This window comes from Pituophis catenifer, unplaced genomic scaffold (genome assembly GCF_029215685.1).
Source record: "Pituophis catenifer annectens isolate HBS135680 unplaced genomic scaffold, rPitCat1.0.hap2 SCAF_2, whole genome shotgun sequence".
Classification (NCBI taxonomy): domain Eukaryota; kingdom Metazoa; phylum Chordata; class Lepidosauria; order Squamata; family Colubridae; genus Pituophis; species Pituophis catenifer.
This window is the reverse complement of record NW_027256882.1, coordinates 56016193-56034429: the sequence shown is the minus strand read 5'-3', so window position 1 is coordinate 56034429 and position 18237 is coordinate 56016193. Positions and strand designations below refer to the sequence as shown.

The following is an 18237-nucleotide window of genomic DNA, read 5'->3' as shown; positions in this document are numbered from 1 at the left end:
TGAAATGAGCCCTTGATTGGTCATGAAGTGTGAATTTATTAGTAATGGTTTGACATAGACAGACAAAAGTTATGTGAAAGAAAACCGATCCTGGTAACTGTTTAAACGTAATATCCATTTGTGTAGCCATATTTCTTATACCAGGTAAAATTACTTTATGCAAAAACATCTGGAAGAAGAAAAGCAAACCCTCCCACACGATATTACATCCATATTTGAGCAATAAAAATGAAGCCACAAAAAAATAGGAACTTGCTTATGCGTGGTAATGTTGGCTTTCCAAGGTGGTATAAACAATGTCGCAAATATCTATCCTTGAGAAAATGCCTGAGGAATAAAGCCGCTTGCTTGCAACATTTCTTTTAGTTCAATTTGCAGCGTGTCTGTTCACATGAACTTTTAAAGATAACATTCTGATGGCTCCTTAAAGGCCGTTTCAAATCCAGAGCGCAATCTTTCCCCAACACAGGTGGTGTTAATATAGGACAGCCCCCCAGGCACTTATACAGCTTGTTCAGTGTCTGCCTCCATCTGGCAGTCGGTCCCATTCACAGAAAGATGTTGTAGTTGTGCCTGTGGGTGCTGTGGTCAATGCAGTGCGAAAAGCAAATTTCACCTCTCAGCAACATGTGTCATGTGTTAGGTCTTGTGGCAGAAACCAAGTTGTCTGTATGATTCCTAATAACTATTAATTCTTGGCTCTTCCTGTTTCTTTTCTCTTTTGCCTATGTGCGAATATTCCAGTTCTTAACACTCAGTAACACTCTACAGTGATCCAAGTTCAAAGTGCAACATGTGATTTGCTGCATGCCCGGATGCACACTTAATACTTGTGGGGAACACCATACTGTGCCTATTCCCCAGCTTCTGCATCTATTGCTGATGATAGTTGTACAAGGCTAGCAAAAGACATGGCTCCTTTAAGAATTTCCTGATAGGTAGTAGTGTTGTGCCTGGTATAGTCCAAATACATTTTTACCCTTTGGATTTGATTCTCTGCACAACCATAGCAGTTTACTTTTCTAATGCCTCAAGTCATGGTTGTCTGGCAAGTAGTTTCTTTTTGGGACCAAATGTAGACATGATAGGAGCAACTCCCAGGCATTAATATGTCTGCACCAAAGCAGGAGAGGATGTTTATTCCTAACCTCAAATGTTATTTTTATTAATAGCATTAATAATAAAATTAATACAATCATTATTATTGATGACACGGTGGTGGCACAGCGGTTGCAATGCAGTGTTGCAGATGAACTCTGCATTCCATTGCCAGGAGTTCGAGTCTGACCGGCTCAAGGTTGACTCAGCTTTCCATCCTTCCGAAGTCGATAAAATGAGGAACCAGATTCTTGGGGACAATATGCTAATGTTGAAAATCACCCAGAGAGTGCTGTAAAGCACTATGGGGCAGTACTTAAATCTAAGTGCTATTGCTATAAAAAACAACAACAATGAAAACATCTTAAATTGGGTGATATTCTTACCAGAGAATCAAAATTACATTCACCATGGAAGGCACTACTTTTTATTGGTGCTTGAAATGTCTACCTTATCCCAATTATGCTTCTGTAAAGATAGTTTCATTTTAAATCATGGGCAATTCCAAAAACAAGCTTCAGTTTAACAATTTGGAACGGCAATGTGCCTTCATTTTTTACTTTTCGTTTGGCTTTTTCTCCCTAAATTCAACATAAGATTTAATTCCGATATCCCTAAATTATAATTCATCTCCAAAGATTAAATCCTTGATATGATACAGCAGAGATCCAAGTATAATACAAGAAACACGTAAGAAAAGGGTTTTTTTTTTAAATGAAGAATGTGAATCAAGAAATTTTGCGAATTTAGAAACCAGCAAAAACTAGATGTTTCCCCTGTATCCCACAATATCATTATCATGCCAAATGTTTTCTCTGTTTGTCTGATTATTTGTTATGTTGTTTAGATAAACACAAACAAATAGAAAGTATAGCACCTGCAATAGCATATGATATTTACAGTACCTGTGTGCTTCAGCTGGTTTTCCTGATGAAACAGTCTTGTGTCCTATGGAATATGGTTGCTTTTTATAAAGTACAAATAAAGGAAACGTGTCATGTATCTGCTTGAATGGAACGGCTATGTATATTTTCCTTACTCTCTTGGTGTTTTTCTAATACAATATGAGCAAAGTTATGGTTACCATAAATATGTCTGACCGGCATATGTTATTGTGAGAAAATGCTAACTCTTCTTCAAGCAGAACAATTCAATTTATGTTTAGCTGTAGATGTAATCTACTTAGCATTGTTGCTACAGAAATTCTCCTTTTTTTGACCTGGAATTGTTGCATGTTTCCCATCTAATAATACATAGTTCAGGTAGTCCTCAACTTACAACAGTTCCTTTAGTGACCATTCAAAGTTACAATGGCACTGGGAAAAAATGATGACCTTTTTTCGAACTTACAACCATTGTAGCATCCTCATGGTCATGTGATCAAAATTCAAACACTTGGCAACTGACCCATATTTATGGCAGTTGCTGTCCCGTGGTCATGTGATCCCAAGGTTTTGCAACCTTCTGACAAGCAAAGTCAATGGGGAAAGTCAGATTCACTTAACAACCGTGTTACTAATTTAACAACTGCAGTGATTCACCTAATGGGGACAAGAAAGATCATGGCATAGGACCCGGGTACCTTCGAGACCGACTTCTGCCACCAATAGCCTCCCACCGACCAGTCCGCCCCCACAGAGAGGGTCTCCTCAGGGTGCCATCGGCCAAGTTATGTCAGCTGGCGACACCCAGGGGGAGGGCCTTCTCTGTGGGAGCCCCAGCCCTGTGGAATGAACTGCCCCCGGAAATACATAAGATCTCCGACCTCCGTGTGTTTCGCTGCACACTGAAGACCCTGTTGTTCCGCCAGGCCGGGCTATCAACATAATAATTTTAAATTGGGGTATTTTAATTTCTGGGATTTTAATTTGAGCCTAATCTATTTAATGATTTTAAATTTTAATCGTTATTTTGTTTTGTGTTTTTAAATAGGCTGTACACCGCCCTGAGTCCTTCAGGAGAAGGGCGGTATAGAAATAAAATTATTATCATCATCATTATTATTATTATTATTATTATTATTATTATTATTATTATAAAATGGAGCAAAATTCACTTAACAAATGTTTCACTTAACAGAAATTTTGCAATCAATTGCGGTTATAAATCAAGGACTATCTGTATATCTTGTGGACTGCTGTCTGGTACATATGCAGAAATTGGAAAGTTTTCCCTGAATGCATTTATATAACAGGCAGAAGTGGCAGTACAGTGAGGTAAATGAATAGCAAAAATTAAGGAAGAATTCTCATTTACTTAACATGAGAAATACATTCTTTTTAAGACCCATGTTAAATAAAACAGATATCTTTTCTTCTTTTCTTCTTAGAACATTACGTTGGGAAATTTCAAGTGCCTCTGTAGTTTGCAGTGCATAAACTTAAAAATGTCTAGAAAAGTGTTTGTGAGAAAAGAGCGCATCGGAAGTGTTAGTACATAAATGTTAAATTCAGTTAAAAACAATTAAAATAAATAATTTAAAAGTTACTTTCAATGGTAGCTGTCAGAGCAAAGGGCAGCATACTCTATCTTAATTTTGAATCACTGCAAGATTAATCTATAACAATTATAAGTAAATTTTGACATACAATCTTAGCAAATGGCAGAAATATTTGAAAGAAACATTCATTCATGTAGTCTGGGTGCAAATCTTATGTATCATTAAGGGTAATGAATCCTTCACATTTTGCCAGAAAACAAATAGGTAGTTGATGTAATATTTTAGGAAGCACTGAAGAAAGAAAGGAGCACTGAATAACATCATATATAGGTCTCAGTTTGACAAACAACCACCTACTGCACTATAATGCAATGCATATATATATTTAAAAAACCACTAAGCACAAAATGTCATTAAGATAGAAATATAGTAACTGAAAATGAGCGGCCTCTATTCCGGGGTGTCAAACTCACAGCCCATAGGCCAGATGTGTGACACACTGCCCATGCCAGGGGTGAAATGCTCCCGGTTTGGACCGGATTGCCTGATCCGGTAGCGATGGAGGCGGGTGGTTCGGAGAACCGGTAGCAAAAATCCCTGCTCCCGCCCCCCATGCCCAGCTGAGCCGTGTGATAATCAGAGGCTTTTTTTCTTTTAAATGCCTCTGACAATCCAAACTGAGTTGCCTGATTTTTTAAAGCCTCTGCCGATCAGGCAACTCAGTTTGGATCGTCAGAGGCATTTAAAAGAAAAAAAGCCTCTGACGATCAGGCAACTCAGCTTGGATCGTCAGAGGTATTTGAAAGCATTTTTTTACAACCTCTTCACCGAAGAGGTTGTAGAAAAAAATGGTTTTAAAAGTAAAAGAAAAAAAATTGGCCACGCCCACCCAGTCACATTACCCCCTCACCAAGCCACACCCACAGAATTGGTAGTAACAAATTTTAGATTTCACCACTGGGCCACGCCCACCTCCAGTTTAGCAAAGGGGGAAGAAAGTTGCAATACATCATGTGACGACAACGTGTCGTGCCGAGTTTGACACTCCTGCTGTATTCTCTCACCTTCTTAGCATGAACAATATATTTTCAGAAGTAAGAAAAGACAAACTAGTCAGACTCCCTCTGATGAACCCAAACCTAAGATCATCCATCAGCATGAATAGCCAGCATAGAAAACAGACATATCCTGCAAACCATTCTGATATGAATTTGAAACAGGTTAGGATAATCACCAGGACCTTCCACACTGGGGAAGTCATCCTTCTTTGAGAGCCTTATACAACCATTGAAAGTTAGGGATTTTCCTATAATTGTCCATGTCCAGTGGAATAAATGAAGGCTTCTTAAGACTAGTGATTACTTCTTTCAAACAGAATTGATTTTTCTCTCCTTCAGAGAGGTGTTATGATGTTAACACACACACACACACACACACACACACACACACACACACACACACACACACACACACAGCTAATTGTGTGTCAGTATTCTCATATCAAATATGTTACTGACTCCAGGACTGAGGTATGCACAGTCAATACAAATCAATTCTTTTAATGGTTTTATTTTATAAATTACAGCCAGCCTCACCAACTCCTCTTCTGGTTTTCATAGCCACAGAAAACCTAGTTAGGAGAAAACTGAACTCATAGATTCATCTATCCTCCTCTTCCTCCTCCTCCTCCTCTATAATCATACAGATAAATTATATATACAAGCATAAATGAGAATCAATGACAAAAATAAGCAAAGTGTTTGTTTAATTAGAATAAAATGAACCTAAGATACCCAATCAATCCCATTTCTTATGCATAAATTAGAGAACTATGCAGAGAGGAATAAATTTAACAAAGATAAGTAGAGTGTAATTCTGATAAGCAGAAAATCAAATCCATGTATAAAATGAAACATCAGCTTAGAAAACGCAAGTGGAGGTGAAGGAAGATGTGAAATGGTACAGCAGTGCTAAAAAAAATTATGTATGTGATATATAGATGTTAATCAGATTCCTATTATTTTTATTTTTTCTTATTAAAAATTAGAACACCAATAACACCAGTTAAGATGAAGTATTTAAAAATACTTGAGTATTACAAATACTGAAGTGAGCAGCTAGAATAAAAAAGAATTGGAAGAGAAGAGTCTATGAGTCAAGATTAAAGGGAATTAAATATCTAGAGCCTCAGAAAATAGAGGCTATAAGGAAGCGGTGATGACAGTATGCAAGTACGTGAAGAGACACTCAAAAGAAAAGAAAAGAGAAATTGTTCTTGTTAATTAGCAGTGAAATGATTAAAAATGCTAGAGCTTTAAATCTGCCCATTAAAGTATTCCTAATGTGACATCTATTCTGGATATCTAGATACTGATGAAAATTGAATTGAATAGAGGGGGAAGGGGAAGAAAACATAACAAAGACAATTATACAGGTACTGGAATTGAAACACAAAGCAGGGTGATTTCATAGTATCTCATGAAAAAGTCAGTTTTGTGTAAGTGTTAAGCCTACCTTGGGGGGGGGGGATAGGATTTTTTTCTTTTTAAAGTAGAAGCCATTTTTTGAGTACTATGTTGTTTTGTTTGCATATGATCGATTTACCCCAAAGTGTAGTTTGATTTTTCTCATGTGTGCTTTGACTGTAAAGAGTAGCAGCCTCTGGATCTTAATATCCACTCTCTATATCAATGGTTCTTAAACTGGGAGTAATTATCCTTAAGGGGCTACTTTGGACATATCCTGGGAGTAATGGGAGCAATTTATAATGGTTGTTCGTGAGTCAAGGATCCAGTTTGGGGTTGCTGCTGCCAAGAGACGTGCGTAAGGCTGGTTTTTTGGTAATGAGTACCGACATTATTCAAGACCAGTGTTTGGGTCAAACAGTTTAAGAGACACTCCCCTATGTAGAGGCTTCTGTTTAAATTTACTTTTCATGCTATGTAACAGGCTGAGGTAGGAGGGATTTCAGGACTGAAGGACAGCGTCTCTTCTTCTCCCTAACACACAGAGATCTGATGTGTTTTATGGTATTTATACTTTTCAAAAGCAGATGGAATAGATTTACCACACTGTGTAGTTTGTTAATTGCAGGTCCAGAGAGTGTCATTTTTTTTATCGGTTGACACCACTTGCTGCAAAGGCAAACTGAACTTATTCATAGAGAACTCTATATTTTGTTTGGCAGTTAGTTACTTGTTTTCTTGTAGTTGTTCCCCTGGATTAGATGACTAATGCAGATATGTATATGAGTTGCATCTTCTCTACTTGATTGCTCTGTGCATAATGATTGGGGGCTGCATGTTTGAAATAGTTGAAAAACATTTTGCTTTGAGATTATGTGAGTCAGAGTAATGTCATTTGTCTCGTCTGTTCCATGCTATTCTCAAGAGATAAATATCTTTGTAAGAACCTGTCCTTGGAACAGTCAAAACTTCCATTATTTTGATATTATTAGATAGAGTACATATTGCACATATAACCTTTCGCCTCTTGACCAAGCATAAATTTGAGGGAAAAAAAGACATGGGGATGCCTAGAACAGGGGTGTCAAACTCGTGTCATCACAGAGGTGTCACGTGATGTATCGGGACTTTTTTCCCCTTCGCTAAACCGGGCAGTCGGGGCAGCACATGACGCATCTGGCCCTCGGGCCACGAGTTTGACACCCCTGCCCTAGAAGGTGGTGAAAGTCTGTTCTTTTAGATCTTTGCACATTGTCAGATTTTTTTCTAAAAAAAATACATCCTAGCAATTACTAAATTGGTTTGGGTTATATTAGTAAACTTCCAAATTCCATATACTATCTGGACAGATCAAAGGTCGCATAATTGTGCAGATTCCTAGGTTTTTTCAATTCCTTAGTCAGGAAAGTTGTTACAAAACTGAACCTCAAAATGAATGTGGAAAAAGATCTCAAGTCTCTGTGTGAACTATTTTTAAAATTAATATTTCATATACAAGGGAGAGAACCACATTTTTCTTTTTAAATACATTTGAAAACTGAGATTTATAGGTTGATAAATCTCACCCAGTACCATACTCTTGCATGGCTATAAATTGCAGATAGATTTGCCTGATACCAGTGCTTACCTTGAACTTGAAGCATTTATTTGTTTTTGTCTTCTGTTCTTTCTAATTTATTTATTTATTTATTAATCAAATTTCTATACCGCCCTACTCCCGAAGGACTCAGGGCGGTGAACAGCCAAGATAAAATACAGATAATACAAATATTAAAAAATCCCTTAAAATTATTAAATATTTTGGCCGAAACACAGATTAAAACACCCAATTTATAAAATCACGAATTAAAAAATTTAAAAGAGGAGAGTTAGGCCAGGCCAGCCTGCTGAAATAGAAAAGTTTTGAGAGCACAGCGAAACGTGCGCAGGTCCGGGATCTTCCGTATCTCTGGGGGGAGCTCGTTCCAGATGGTAGGTGCCCCCACAGAGAAGGCTCTCCCCCTGGGGGCCGCCAGTCGACACTGTTTGGCCGACAGCACCCTGAGGAGCCCCTCTCTATGAGAGCGTACTGGTCGGTGAGAGGCTATTGGTAGCAGAAGGCGGTCTCGTAAATACCCCGGTCCGATGCCATGGAGCGCTCTAAAGGTGGTAACCAAAACCTTGAAGCGCACCCGGAAGACCACCGGGAGCCAGTGCAGCTCACGCAGGAGGGGGGGGGTCACATGGGAGCGCCACGTCGCTCCCATAACCACCCACGCAGCCGCATTCTGGACCAGCTGGAGCGTCCAGGTGCTCCTCAAGGGGAGCCCCATGTAGAGAGCATTGCGGTAGTCCAAGCGGGAAGTAACGAGAGCATGAGTGATCGTATTTAACGAGTCCCGATCCAGAAAGGGACGCAACTGGCGAATCAGGCGGACCTGATAAAAAGTCCCCCTGGCCAGCCCCCTGATTTTTATTCGTTCTGAAATATATTGTCATTTGTTGATACTTTTATTCACCAACAATATCTTGGATGTTGAAATATAGGTACTGTTGTCCACTGTTTCCATTATGGGAAAAAACAATTGTCCATACAGTTTTATTGAGTTGGAGTACTATTGAAGACTGTGGCATAGAGAAATATCATTGTTATTATTATTATTGTTATGAAAATGATGCTACTTATTCTTTGTCTTGTTACCGGCTATAATTTCTGTTCCTCTTTATGTGTCTTGCGTGTAATACTGAGGGCATGATATATTTGATTTCCATTATGACTAAATGTATCATTTTTATTTGTCCTAATTATTTTTATTTCATTTATTCCAAACTATGTTAATGTCACGTATATTTCTAAAGGTTTTACCAAATGAATACACATTTTGGTGTACTTCTGCATTTTTTTTTATTTTTATTTTTTTGTAACTTAATTTTGCAGGCAATGCAGATTTATGCAAGTGTTTTGGCATTAATAATCTTTTACATGCTTTTTGTATGACCATATACATTTCAATTGTTTTGAAACTGCATTTCAAAATTAGGAGAATTATAAATATAGAAGAATAATAACTACATTTTGGTTGTCCTTTTGATTCAGAAATTGCAGATTCGTTAAATATGAACCAAGCAAATATTTCTGGCATGCCCAACTGACCCTCAATCATTCTCTGTTCTTAAATGTGTAAGGCCGCAATCACAAGTGCGGTGAGCTTTTATAACTTCTGTTCAAAAATGTTTGTTTACATGCTGCACATCGAAGACTGTTGTGCTATGTGGCTTGTGTTAGACTCAGTGAAATCTTAGCTATAGTGAAGCAACTAGCAAATTACAACACTGGCTTTCATGGATAATATGTGTGGCAATACACAGTCCTCTTAAGAAAAAAGCAAAATGGAAAGGGGTGGTAATGATTGCTGTTTGGAACTTTGTAAGATGATTGTCATAAAATCCTTTGTGGTTTAAGATCAGTATACTTACAGTATTTGACCATCTTTCTCTGTTTGTAGGTCATTTGCTTGCTTTCCCACTACTGTGTTTTTTTAATATATTGTATTGTTACTATTTTTGTTCTGTTGTGTTTTACACTGTATTAATTTGTGGTTGTGTGATGCGTAAAGATACTGCAACCATTGAAGCAGCTTATAAATTGATAAAGTGATTAAAGTTTGATTGTCCATTTAAATTAGTATGCCTGAATATAGTGTTAACCAGTGTTGTAATGGAATGTGTGGATGACCTTGGGGGACAAGAGAAAGAGATGCTGCCTAGGAAACAATCAGACATGAGAGGGAGGAGGCCCCAAGGGGTTAATGGTCAGAGAAAGAAACTTAGGAAGGACCCACCCTAACTGATCAGACAGTTAAAGGTGGTGACAGGAAGTTGGTGCCTTTAGACTACCAAGATTCTGTTAATGTAACCTTACAAATAGCATTAGCTCATCTAATCATGTTTCCTGTCTGCGTTACTCAGGAGGGCTGACAAGTGTATTGGATTCTTTCCATGTCCACATGACTGTTAACTCCGTTAAATCCGGTAAAAGTTGTTCCTTCAATGTAGAAAATCAGAAAAAGAAATCTGGAACCAGATATCTCTCTACAAAATACACATCTATGTCAGTGGTGGATTTCAAAAATTTTTACTACTGGCTCTGTGGGTGTGGCATGGCATTGCTTGGTGGGCGTGGCTTGGTGGGTGTGGCGGGGAAGGATACTGTAAAATCTCCATTCCCACCCCACTCCAGGGGAAGGTTACTGAAAAATCTCCATTTCCTCCCGATCAGCTGGGACTTGGGAGGTAGAGAATAGATGTGGGCGGAACCAGTCAAAATGTTTACTACCGGTTCTCTGAACTACTCAAAATTTCCACTACCGGTTCTCCAGAACTGGTCAGAACCTGCTGAAACCCACCTCTGATCTATGTGCTCTGGGAGAGCATAACTCTTTCATCTCTTAGTTTCTTCTTAGTTTCTCAAGACATTGATTATGCTTGGATCTGAATAGGGTGAGAAGATCTATGTGATGACTTAATTATCTTACAGGGGCATCAGTCAACCAGTTATGGTAGAGTAGGAATTTCTGTTAGATTGGCCTCCTTCTCATGAAACCTATGCTAGCTAAACCAAGAAAATAAAATGGATGAGAAAACATGTTTATTCACTAACCCTGTTCTTCTGTCACTCGTTTCTGATAATCTAAATAGAATGTCAAGTAACCCAGTGGAGTACTAAGTATATGTAGAATTGCTATTCTATGGATTAGTAGATTCAGTATGATTCAGTTTAGAATGATCAAATTCTTTGTTTAAATGTTAAGTATATAATTTTCTCATTACATTATAAGAAGAGAACTTCTGCAATGTAATTGTACTCTGTGTCTTGATAAACTGACTGAATTCCAGTATGTTGTCCAGACATGTCTACTATTTTAAGCAAGAGTTTGCAGGGGTAAACTTACCTTTCCTGTTAAAAAAAATGAGATTAGTTTCAATCCGTAAGAAAATATTACACAGATTTTGTATTGATATAGATCCCTTAAGAACAAAATTCACAGCTACTATTCTAATTCTGTACTTCCCATTTAAACAGAAACATCCATCTTTTTATATTTTATAAAAAAACTCAAATCCTATAAATAATTGAGATACAATAAAGATAGTATCTAATAATGACATCTATTCCTGTCACTTCGGAGCAGATATGCATCTATAATCGAATTTTTAGCCTAGTAAAAGATGTAAGTCATTCCATTATATGGACTGGAAGTTGTTGTTTGCCATTGCATGTATATGTTTAAATAGTCATGTCATCTATGTTAATCTTAGTGGCTGATTATTTTCCGTTATGATTCCTTAAAGACAGTATAGGTAGTCCTCAACTTACAACAATTGAGCCCAAAATTTATGTTGTTAAATGAGACATTTGTTAAGTGAGTTTTGCTCCATTTTATGACTTTTCTTGCCACATTTGTTAAGTGAATCACTGCAGTTCTGAAAGTAGTAACACGATTGTTAAGTCGTCTGGTTTCCCCATTGACAGAAGGTCACAAAAGGAGATCATGTGACTCTGGGACACTGTAACCATCGTAAATGTGAGTCACTTGTCAAGCATCTGAATGTAAATCACATGACCATGGGGCTGCTACAATGGTTATAAGTGTAAAAAATGGCCCTAAGTCACTTTTTTCTGTGTCATTGTTACTTCGAAAGGTCACTAAATGAACTGTTGTAAGTCAAGAACTACCTGTAAAAAGAAATCTTGGTGCAATTTTGCCACAATATAACACAGTCAATTGTTACACATTCCCCGTGTTTGAAGGCATTTGAAGAAACAAATATGGTGTGTTTGGTATTTGTTTGGAAAAGCACCAGGAAATCTTTACGACATAGACTGGACTGGGTAGTCAAAAATCAAAACAAGGCAGTTGGAAGCCATTTCTATACTGCTGCCACGAAATCTACATTGGCCAGTTATAATCTGCATCCAGTTATTGTCAATTTTTTGTTTTTAATTTAAGATGTGATAGATATATTTCTTCTGTTTATCTGTCTCTGGTTTCCTTCCTTCCTTCCTTCCTTCCTTCCTTCCTTCCTTCCTTCCTTCCTTCCTTCCTTCCTTCCTAGATTTTTCAAGGCAGACATGAAAAAAGTAACATTATCAGTGTCTGACAAAAATCAATAAAAACAATCACGATTTCCACAAAGTATATTTTGTATAAAAATACAATTTTTTAATTGTACATGCTGCTTATTCTTTGAATGAGTATTTTAACATAAAGTTAAGTGCTAGTTATTCCAATTTAATTTAGTTAGATAATGTCATAGAAAATATCAGAAATATAAATGAATAATTACACGATTCTCCAAAAGTTAATATATTTTATACTGGAAGGCAAGGACCAGCATTCGAGCAGAATACAGTTAATGGTTTTTTTTAAAAAAAATAAGTAATAAATAAAGTATTGTGGCAAAATTATAAAATTTATAAGTTGCTGGCCTTATAATTACTGCATCTTGTAGTTTTTATGGTTGTAATAGAAAAATGTAAAAGTTGCAAGAGCTGATCATAGCTACACATTTTTTATTGACCTAAAGGGCCTGATAATTCAATACGACAATCAATTGATAACAAGAAAACCAATTAAATCATTCAATGTTTAGAAGAGCTGATTATGAGTAACATCAGTTATAAAAGCTTCTGAGTAACATCAGTTATAAAAGCTTCTCCAGTGATACTTGTTTTAAATAAATCATCCAACTTTAGTATAAAATTGTTGATGTAAGTATTAGAATCCTCTGCTCTCTCTTTCTTCATATTCTAAAACAGTATTTACTTCCCTACATCTACCCCAGCATTGTTTTTGAAAGACATTTTTATTTACACAAATGGGACTTTATGAGTTACTTAAATTGATATTGTGCTCATCAAAACTTTAGCCTTCTGTGAAAAGTATCACTTGTTTTTAACATTTTTCTTCTTATTCCTATATGTTAATTCTAGAAGACAGAGATCATTCATTCAATAATGTTCTTTTATTTTGTTTCCAATGGTCATTTCTATAGCAATGGTTATTAAAAATGGATTTCACATTGTTTGCTCTTCCAACACAATCACCAGAGCCAATCTATTACTGTTACTTTCCAGGATCCCATCCCAAACATCCTGTTTACTAACAACTTTGCTATGGTTCAGACAGTAAAAATACAGCTGTTCCACTAACATTAGTGTGTATTCCAGGTTTCCAGTAGAGTCAGGGCATGTATGCTGTCCTTTCCTCCTTTAATTTTTTTAAAATTATTCACAAGTATATTCAACTGAATTATTGTAATCACTCCAAATAGCAGCTGAATAGAGCCTTAGATTCTGCTTTTTCTAGTCCAAATCTGATGTCCTTTGCATTCTAGCACACTGACTGATTTAAAAAGAATGTTGTCCCTGCTATTACGATATAGCTTACTTTAAATACTATAATGTTATTAACTATAATGATAACTTATTTCATAATATCTGAATATAAGGTTTATCAAGTCTTCACATGAATTACAGTGGAAGCTTAAGGCAAATGAATAATAACAAAATGGTTATTGGAGCCATCTTGAACCAATGTTGTTGGCAAATATACTTCTGTGATAGTTTAGAGATAAGACTGCTAATTGGTGGTGTGCAAGAGGCAAATTCTAGAAACAAAACTGAAACATTTATAAATAATTCTTGTGAGTATATTTTAAACCAAAAACTCTTCACTTATCTTAATAGTATTGGGCAAAGCTTTCTGTTAAAAATAAGAGGAATGGGGGTAAAAAAAATTAAAAGGTGCTTTATATATAAAAGTCATTTAAAATTATGGGAATTATTAAAAAAATAATACCACAGTTGAATAAAGATACTTCAGAATAATAATAAATGCAACAGATTCATTTCCCTTACTATTTTGTGTTCAGACAGAATCCTTCTCCCTCAGCCTTAATTTTTATTTTGGCTTATGGAAAACAGCAGTGTTGCTCCAAAATATGTATTAATGATTCTTATTACCCATGAAAATGTTATTGACTTCGATACTGTAATCAAAATTTTAGAAGTTCGGTGTTTGGCTGATAACTGAACAAAGATACAGAATTTTTTTTTGTACAAACAAAAGTGTTTTATTTTGATACAATTTTTAAGCATCTTAAAAATGGAGTATATTTCTTTTTTTTTTTTCAACTTTTGGTAAGACTTCTGATTCATAGATGTGATACATACAATTCCTCAATAAAGTTTTGGAATGTTCTCTTGTAAACCTGTATTGCATGACTCAAAATAATTTGCTTGTTCGTCAGTATTTTGTACTGTTACTGGATTATATTGATAAATATGTTTTCTAACACCAAAGCAAGCTTACTTAAAGTTTCATATGATAATAGTTTCCTCTCTTCAGCCTTTTAATTATTCTTTCAGTTTATCTCATGAAGAACCCTCTCACAGTCATCCGCTTTATGGGCACGGAGTATGCAAATGGCCAGGCTGCGAAGCAGTATGTGAAGATTTCCAGTCTTTTTTAAAGTAAGAAATCTTATTCTATTCTATTCTATTCTATTCTATTCTATTCTATTCTATTCTATTCTATCCTATCCTATCCTATCCTATCCTATCCTATCCTATCCTATCCTATCCTACTCTACTCTACTCTACTCTACTCTACTCTACTCTGCTCTACTCCATCCCATCCCATCCCAATCTAATATCTGTCTGTCTGTCTGTCTGTCTGTCTGTCTTATCTACATGCAATTGTGTCTGAATAATGTGGATGTACATATGTGTATTGCTATGTTATTGGTATTGTTAAATGTGGTAAAGCTGTAGGATGAGCTATTATATACCTGCTTATATACCTCTAACTGGGTTAGAGCTGTACAGTATGTATTTACAATGGGCACATACTGTACAGCATGTGAATCCCTTTGTTCATAGTGGAGGGTGCAGCATCCCAAGATGTACTCTGAGTTTAATTACTTACTTTGGAGTTCTGAATACTTTCATTCCCTTCTATCTGTGATTTTTGTCCTGCCTGTTGGTATATCAAGTAAGGCCATCTACTCTCCAGAGCAAACTTTTCCTCCTTGACATGATAATGGCCGGATGGGAATATTTCCCAAATGTCAAGGATCAGAGACTATCAGAAATGATGCTGAAAAATCCCAAATGGGTGGAGAAAGATAATAGTGGAATCCTTTGTGCTCTTTGAGCATGGTTGTTTGCTTACAGACATTACATTACCCAACTAGGTAACATCATTAGCACTGATGATGTTACCTAATTGGGATAATGAAATATCCCAACCTCACAGAGCATGAAGGATTCCTCTTTTGAACCCTGAATTACAGAAATCCACTTCTTTTGGAAGGATAGTAGTACACGTAATACTGTGTGATACATATATACACAAATATACTAAGGTCGTTATTTTACAAAAGGAAGTAAGCTTTGTAACCAACATCTAAGCTTGATAGTTTTGGACTTGTAATTCTGCGAAGTTTGGTAGGAACAGGAACAGTTATAATTGAAATACATTTAAAAATTAAATCATTTATGAATTATAGATGGAAGCTTGCTGGTAAAACTAAGGAATGCTTGTGTGAAAGAAACATTTTAGGCACACATTGCAATGTTTTCACAAGTGTTTTTATCATGGTAACATCTTGTTTACTTTAGTTGCTTGCCTAAAACTACTTGGAACATGTTAAGAAAACATTTCAGGAAAGCTTCTAAAAGAGGCTTTTGTTTAGCAGCAACTGCAAGGCTACTCAGCTCACAAAGGTGTTAACTTTCAACCCCTTAAGCACTTCCACATGAAATTCCAGAAACTATGCTTGTGGTTTTAGAGAGAGAAAAGTACGCATAAGGATACCTGCTTAAAGAAAGCTGGAAATCAGAACTTGCTTCAAATGCATTAATGACTGCTGTCTGCAGATCAGAACGTTTTCAACTGAAGTTATCTTTAAGCTTAATTGAACTACATCGAGGTTAAAATTGTTCAACATTAAAAGAAAAAGACGCAGGGACAGAAACTTCCAAAGGCATATACGATTGTTTATTTCGTACACACAATCTTTCCCAATTCATTTTGTAAACTGACCACCAGCTCAAGGTGGGATTTTTCTTATTCATCCCCTTTTAAATGCTGGCAGACAACAAATATGTAGGAAAGTTGATCAACATAACTATACTATCAACAAAATGTTAATTCGTTCTATTCCCTGGTATGTGGAACATGTTAAATCGGAATTCAGATTTGAATGTCACAGATTTTACAGCATCCTGATTAACCTTGCTGACATTGTAATAAAGTTCAAGACCTAAGTAATAGTTGCATCACTTTCAAAGGTCAGAATGGTCTAAATACCACACTGCCCTCTAGTGATCTCTATAATATTCGGAAAAAAAGTTTGGAGAGAAAAGACCCAGAGGTGCCTTTACAGATAACTTTATAGTGTGTTATTTTTGTAGAACAACAAGGTTAGTTTGTGGCCATCGTGCTAATTTGTTTGGTCAATTTCCTAGATGAATGGATAACTACGAAATATATATACCTTTTGTTTTATGTTGTATGCTCTTGGAACTAACCCTGTTCTTTGCAATCAATGAGAATTTTAGATATTTGGTTTATGCCTCTTAGTCTTAAGGTTCATTTCCGGTATCAGAAGGCATTACTTAAGAGACAGCGATCATCTTTGTTTCATACTTTTTACTGACACTATCTTCCACATTATTGCTGTGTCTAAATGGTAAAATTTATGATTAGTAATAGTCTCAAAAAAAAGTCTGAGACAGCAATTTTCCTTTCAATAAAAGTAGTTAAAAACCTTTTAGAAAAATCCATAATTTTGATTGCTGGTACTTCATAAATGTATAACTGTACTTTTTAGCTGTCTCTTTAGGGAAAAATGAGTTTTATCACCTGCGGTACCTGGGTTAATGAAATTGTATGTTGGAATCCAGCCAGAATGAGAGATGAGATCATTTGGTGGTACTAGGATTAGCAACAAGTTTCATACAAGATTGTGATTCCTTAAACCGGGAATTATTATTATAGCAATGACTTTTTTGTTCAATTTAGAATAGAATTTTGTTCTATTTAGAATTTTTGCATTTTGAAACAGGACTGAAAGATTACAATGAGGGTACAGACATTAAGCAAGATCAGCAAACTAAAATATAAATAGGGACATTATTGTTTAATGGAAATTGATTTGTTGGATTTTTGAAACTCCATTTTCTGTCCAGTCCTTTATAAAAATCGTACTCATAGTTCAAATTTTAAATAACTGCCATTCCCCCCCCCCCCCCGCATCTAATTGTTTGTGTGGATATTATCCATCCAGGAAATCTCTTATTAAACAAATATAAATCCAACAGGATCTTTTTTTTTAACACAGTCCAGGATATTGAAGATTTTTTCCCCACCTGTACAAGTATTTATTTTACGTGTGCTGCATGCTTTCAAAGAAAGAAAATCAGCTGTCAAAATGGACTGTTTTAGTTCAAGGAGAAGCATTTGATTTACTGCTTCTTTAACCTTAGTTTTCTTCGCACAAGCATATACTCTCTGTGTGTGTGTGTACTGTGTTTGTATATTTCATTCATATGGTGTGTGCCCTGACACAGAAGTTTAAATTTAAGCCTGTGTCTTGAAGGGTGTTTTGAGTTGTTTAAGCAGTGCAAGATTCTGAAAAGCTGTCACGAGAAGATGTTAGTTTGAAATGCGCCTAGAATCTCTAACCAAGGCTGTTGTAAAAAGCTAAAGTATTCTCCTGGTAATAAATAGTTAGAAATGCTTCCTGTTAATTATTTTGTCCCAAAAGTAATCTTAGATTAACTCAAAATATAATTCAGTAAGCTAATTTAGACGAACACATCTGAAACTTCTTCATATTGCTGTTTGGTGACATAGGATGTGTGTGTTTTTAATTTTAAAGATGACACTTGTCTGCCTATGTACCCCATCCTGTGGAATACAATGTTGTTTAAACACACTGCCACATCTGCATTTGATTTGCCGAACTTGATGTAAATGATTATACTAGAATTTTGATGACTCGACAATAGAATGTATGAAAAACAGAATTGGTTAAGCTGCCCATTTTACAATTCAATAATAATAACTACTGTGCCATAAAAATGTGTTTTAATGTTAGCCTGTTGTTTTTGCTTGCTGTGTGCTAGCATGCTTTTTATGCTTGCATTATCTGAGGTTTAAAAAAGTGACACATGCCAACATTCAT

At 36.0% G+C, this 18237-nt stretch overlaps 1 protein-coding gene across 1 annotated transcript in view; it reads left to right on the top strand.

The window, feature by feature from the left end:
• Nucleotides 1-18237, top strand: part of FOXP1 (forkhead box P1) — a 270324-nt gene that overhangs the window by 205031 nt on the left and 47056 nt on the right. Inside the window, exon 8 of the mRNA XM_070936858.1 lies at nucleotides 14414-14518. Coding sequence (XP_070792959.1) covers nucleotides 14414-14518 — 105 coding nt within the window. The remainder of the gene's footprint in view (nucleotides 1-14413; nucleotides 14519-18237) is intronic.